General features: G+C 40.4%; 1 protein-coding gene across 1 annotated transcript in view; it reads left to right on the top strand.

The window, feature by feature from the left end:
* Positions 1-4,520, top strand: part of LOC101859011 (ubiquitin carboxyl-terminal hydrolase 12) — a 15,127-nt gene extending 10,607 nt beyond the window's left edge. Inside the window, exons 8-9 of the mRNA XM_005097496.3 lie at positions 698-841; positions 1,353-4,520. Of these exons, the coding sequence (XP_005097553.1) occupies positions 698-841; positions 1,353-1,457 (249 nt within the window). The 3' untranslated portion in view covers positions 1,458-4,520. The remainder of the gene's footprint in view (positions 1-697; positions 842-1,352) is intronic.
* Positions 4,521-4,840: the final 320 nt, after the last annotated feature.

The following is a 4,840-nucleotide window of genomic DNA, read 5'->3' as shown; positions in this document are numbered from 1 at the left end:
TGGAAAAACGAAAGAGAGCTTCAAAACAGACTGCAGCACCATCTGAAGCAAAGAGCATACTTCCTGCGGACACTTTTTTGGCTGAGTGGCCCATCTTGTTATTTACTATCATTGACTACCCCAGCAGACCTAAGAACACGTCCCAGGAAGAATCATGGGTCTCGTCTCAATTTAGCGGATTTCCGTTACCACCATTTCCTCCGCTAAACCACAACTTTTCTGTACATAATCAAAATTGTAAATATTTGGTAAGTGACTCTTCCTTGAAATTATCTTCCAGACCCTCAAATTGATATTATTAAATAACCTTGCTTTGGTAAATTGATGGGTTTTTTCAGTGTTCCAGGGTTAAACAGTATAATAATAATGGGTGTCTCGTGAAAATGGTCTTCTGACGCGATCCCACAGAAAGTTCCTCCTTTTTGAAAATTCTGAGTTGAGACCCATGAAGAATACAGCGCTAATTTTCTATCTGCTCAATCAAATTCATAAGATTATTCGGAGTCGTCATCAAGATATATTTTTAAAAATTGCTTTCGACTAAGCTCGACCTGTTGTGAAACTCAGCAATTTTTTACGTCAAATTTCTCAAAACTAGGTACTGGGCAGATAGAACTATGTAATTCTAGGGTATCGAGTTGCTGTTGTATCGTAAAAATGCACTAGACAGTTTTTTTCTGTGACTCGCTGTTCTCAGTCTGACGATGCCTTCAACCCCGAGCGTCTCTACGATCTAGTGGCTGTGGTGGTGCATTGTGGGTCTGGACCAAATCGAGGTCACTACATCAGCATCGTGAAAAGCCACGGCTTTTGGCTGCTTTTTGACGATGATATTGTAGATGTGAGTACCGCTTTTTTCTCTTTTACGATGATATTGTAGATGTGAGTAGTACTTAATTTCTTTGATGATGATATTGTAGGTGTGAGTACTACTTTATTCCTTTGACGATGATATTATAGATGTGAGTACAGCTTTTTTCCTTGATGATGATGTTATAGATGTAAGTACGGCTTTATTCTTCCAATGATGAAGATACAAATACGTCTTTATTCTTCCAATGATGACATCACAGATGTAAATTACGTCTTTATCCTTCCAATGATGACACTGTAGATATATATAAATACGTCCTTATTCTTCCAATGATGATATCAAAAACAGATGTTAACCCTATTTATTCTTTAATGACATTATTGTAGATACAAGAACCGGGGGCACAGAGTTCCTCACGTTGTATGGATAAGATAGTAAAACACGACGTATGGATAGGATTAATGTTCTTTGCTTTTTGCAGTTGTCTTTAATCTAATTCTTGCCTTTAAAAACAACATTTTTTTTTAAACCTCCTCAGAAAATTGATGCCAGCCAAATCGAAGAATTCTATGGGGTGCCATCAGACATGCAGAAAAACTCGTCAGAATCTGGATACATTTTGTTTTATCAGTCCCGGGAGTAACCCAAGAGTTTGTACTGCCGGTTTATTTATTTATTTTTTTGTTTTACGAGAATGTTTTTGTTCCAAGCGCAGAGGCAGAAAAACCACGAGGCATAATGTGAGGGGGTGGGGGGGGGGGGACGACGCAAAAGGGTGGTGGATCGCCTGCCGCACAAAAGAGATTTCGCGGTCTGTTGTGGAGGCGGCTCATCATATTGTACCGCCCCGCTCTCGCTTTTCGCTTCTTCGCTCTGTACCTATTCACCTTTTTTTTGGGGGGGGGGGGGGAGGTCGGGGGGGTTGTTGTTTTGTTTTTGTTTTGTGCTTGGGGGCCATTTTTTCTTGAACCTTAATTGTATGTAGGTCCGACCAACATTTTTTCTTTCGTTCAGGTTTGTGTGTCCAAATAAGACTAAAAACTTGAGAGCTTTTCATTTTAGATGTGTTTCTGTTGAACGCTTGGTATGCAACATGGATATTGTTGATGATTATTTAACAAGTACAGAAGAAGTCAGTATTTCAGTTACCCATGATCAATCTTCATTCTCCCTATAAGCAAGTTTACACAGATGGAAAACCCTTGTCCTATTATATGAACCTGATATAAGTTATACGGTTTACTAGCTCCTATTAAAAACATGGTATGATGGAAGTGATACTCTTACTTTACCTTTACGATTCAGCGGCCATTTGAGTTCTAGCCCTTCCTGCCTGTGGATATGGCAAAGAGTTGTGTAAGTGATAAGACTGTCACTTAATATTGCTATAGCTTTTCCACTGTGGTGGTATGATTATAATAATGAAAAACAGATTTTTTCTTAAAAATCGGGGGTGAATCCAGGCGGAAAAAAACTGTCTGGAATGCATCCGCATTTTTCTCTTCCTTTTTATAATTGTTGGAACAGTACCAATTTGACTCCATATATACAAGGACTGAAGAATGCGTACCTACAACTACTTTCCCTATTTCTACAATTTTTTTTACATTGCACAAATTTCACCCAGTGCGAAGAAGGCACCACTTGTGTATGTCCGAGACGTCATGGTTCCCCCCCCCCCCCCCCCCCCATAAAATAGTAATCCCCCTTTTTGAATATGGAATGACCTAGGTTGACCCTATTTTTCTTGTTTCTCTTTGAATTGCTATTTGTACTGACCTTAATCTGATACCTGTATACAAAGTTTTGGCCCCTTCAAGTTAATCGTAAGCCGACCCCATTGTGCGAGCTACTCCAAAGGGGTCGCGGGTTCACTCCTTTTTTTTGTGTGTCTCTCTCTCTCTCTCTCTCTCTCTCTCTCTCCCTCCCTCCCTCCTTCCCTACCTATCCTTCCTCCTTCCTTCCTCCTTCCCCCTGGCCAGTGACCTCTTACACCATGTTTCATTCTCTGGCTGTTTGTTTTGTTCTATTCAGAGAGTTGTGTGGGATTTTTGTGCCTCGAGGACCACCACGAAACACTTGTGGAATTTATTCTCTTTACAATAGGGGGGGGGGGGGGGGGGAATCTAACAACAGTCTAGAAAATGCCCTCTAGTTGTGAAATGTTTTACGGTACGTCTCCATCGACACAATTTAGATCTTATTGGAGGCTGGCTTCTTGGTTGGTCCTGTCTGCCGAGAAACCATCAGCCCCAGCTGGATGGGATCTTGTATCCCAGCAGAGAGACACGAGATACTCGATAAAGTATCAGTACACTTCCCCGTGGAGGGGGAGGGGGGACAGATTCAAATTGGTGTCTTCTGCACGCAAGAGCAAAAGCTCGACCTATTTGTCGCGTACGTCGCTGTTAAAATGTCCTCAGCCCCTGGAAATATAAAAATTCTGTCTCCGTCTGTCTTGTCCCGGAGCTTCTTTTGCTGTTTCTGCCTGTATTATGTTTTACATGATGTATTTGAATTTCTTTTGGGGTTTTTTTGTGTCTTGGTTTTCTTTTTTCTTTTTAAAAAAAATTACTTAATCCTGACGGGTAGCCTTCTGAAGCTCCCGCTAGATTCAAGAACTTATGACCCTGTGACCTTGATCCTGTTGGCGGAGAGGTACCAGATTGTGGTTATGCAGAAACGAGTGCAATGGTATAAATATGTTTTTCTGGTTTTTTTGTTTTGTTTCATTGGGGGAGTTGTTTGTTCATTTTTTTTTTTTCATTTTTGTATCAGTTTGTTCAAGGATTTTGCTTGATGATTACAAGATGGAATCTACTATTGATGTGACTTAAAGAGAAAATTGTTTGTTGCTGTGTTGAGTGAGGGATTATTGCAACCAGAGATATATATAATAATATGAGTTGATGTTTGTGTGAAGATTGAGACTGTTTGCACATGTTGGACAGTCTTGATTTTGGGGGATTTTTTTTTTTAGGTGGTGGAGGTGTGTTTTTTGTTGTGAATTTTTTCGTGTGAGATAGTGAAACATATTGTAGATTGACGAGGATCATTTGATTCATTAGATTACTGAATAATAACAAGTTTGGATTGTTGATTTTTTACCCATTTTTGCGCATTGAGCATTTTAGGTAGGCCTTGTACTTTAGAAGAAAAATCTCAGAGTGAATGTTCCTAATCTAACTCCACGGGCATTTGTTTTGATCTCGTCTTGTGACTGCTATCTCAGTTTTTTGTTTTTTGTTGTTTTTTTCTCTCTTCCCTCGAGATGTGTTCATTTGTGGTGTGTTAAAATAGGCCTGAAGGAGGCGGCCGAACCAGTCTCGACTTTTGGCTCCCTCGCCTAACCAGTCTCGACTTTTGGCTCCTTCGCCTAACCAGTCTCGACTTTTGGCTCCCTCGCCTAACCAGTCTCGACTTTTGGCTCCTTCGCCTAACCAGTCTCGACTTTTGGCTCCCTCGCCTGACCAGTCTTGACTTTTGGCTCCCTCGCTGCTAGGATGTTGTAATAAGATTCGCACACACTGGTTCTAGTAACCATAATGTTGAGGGGTCCAGTAGACTGTTGTTTGTTGACTCTATGGATACCGTGTGTTTATGCCTTTCTCGGATGCTTTGCTTGATGACATAATCTGTTCTTAACCTTACACGAAGCATTTGAGAGCTTGTTGAATACTTTTTTTTTGTTTTCATAATCTGACCATAACGTAAAAATTATTTTTGTGTGTGAGCATCCATGGTTTTCCGTATTGATATATATATATATATATATATGTCATAAGGATATATATATATATATGGGGTGACCATTCTGTGTTGAGGTCTGTGATATAGCTTGACTACAGTTCCTTGTGATATAGCAGACGTTCGAGAGGTAACGCAGTTTTCTCAGTTCGAGGACAGCGAGAAAATGATAATTTGGATGTTTGGGTTTTAATTTTAGTTGTCTTCACCGGTGGGAAAACTTTTGCATTTACCGCCTACCTTGGGACGCGCATGAAGTTGGCGGTGCAACAACGGGGT

Source organism: Aplysia californica, unplaced genomic scaffold (genome assembly GCF_000002075.1).
Source record: "Aplysia californica isolate F4 #8 unplaced genomic scaffold, AplCal3.0 scaffold00156, whole genome shotgun sequence".
In the NCBI taxonomy this organism is placed as follows: Eukaryota; Metazoa; Mollusca; class Gastropoda; order Aplysiida; family Aplysiidae; genus Aplysia; species Aplysia californica.
This window is presented reverse-complemented; position numbering and strand designations above follow the sequence as displayed.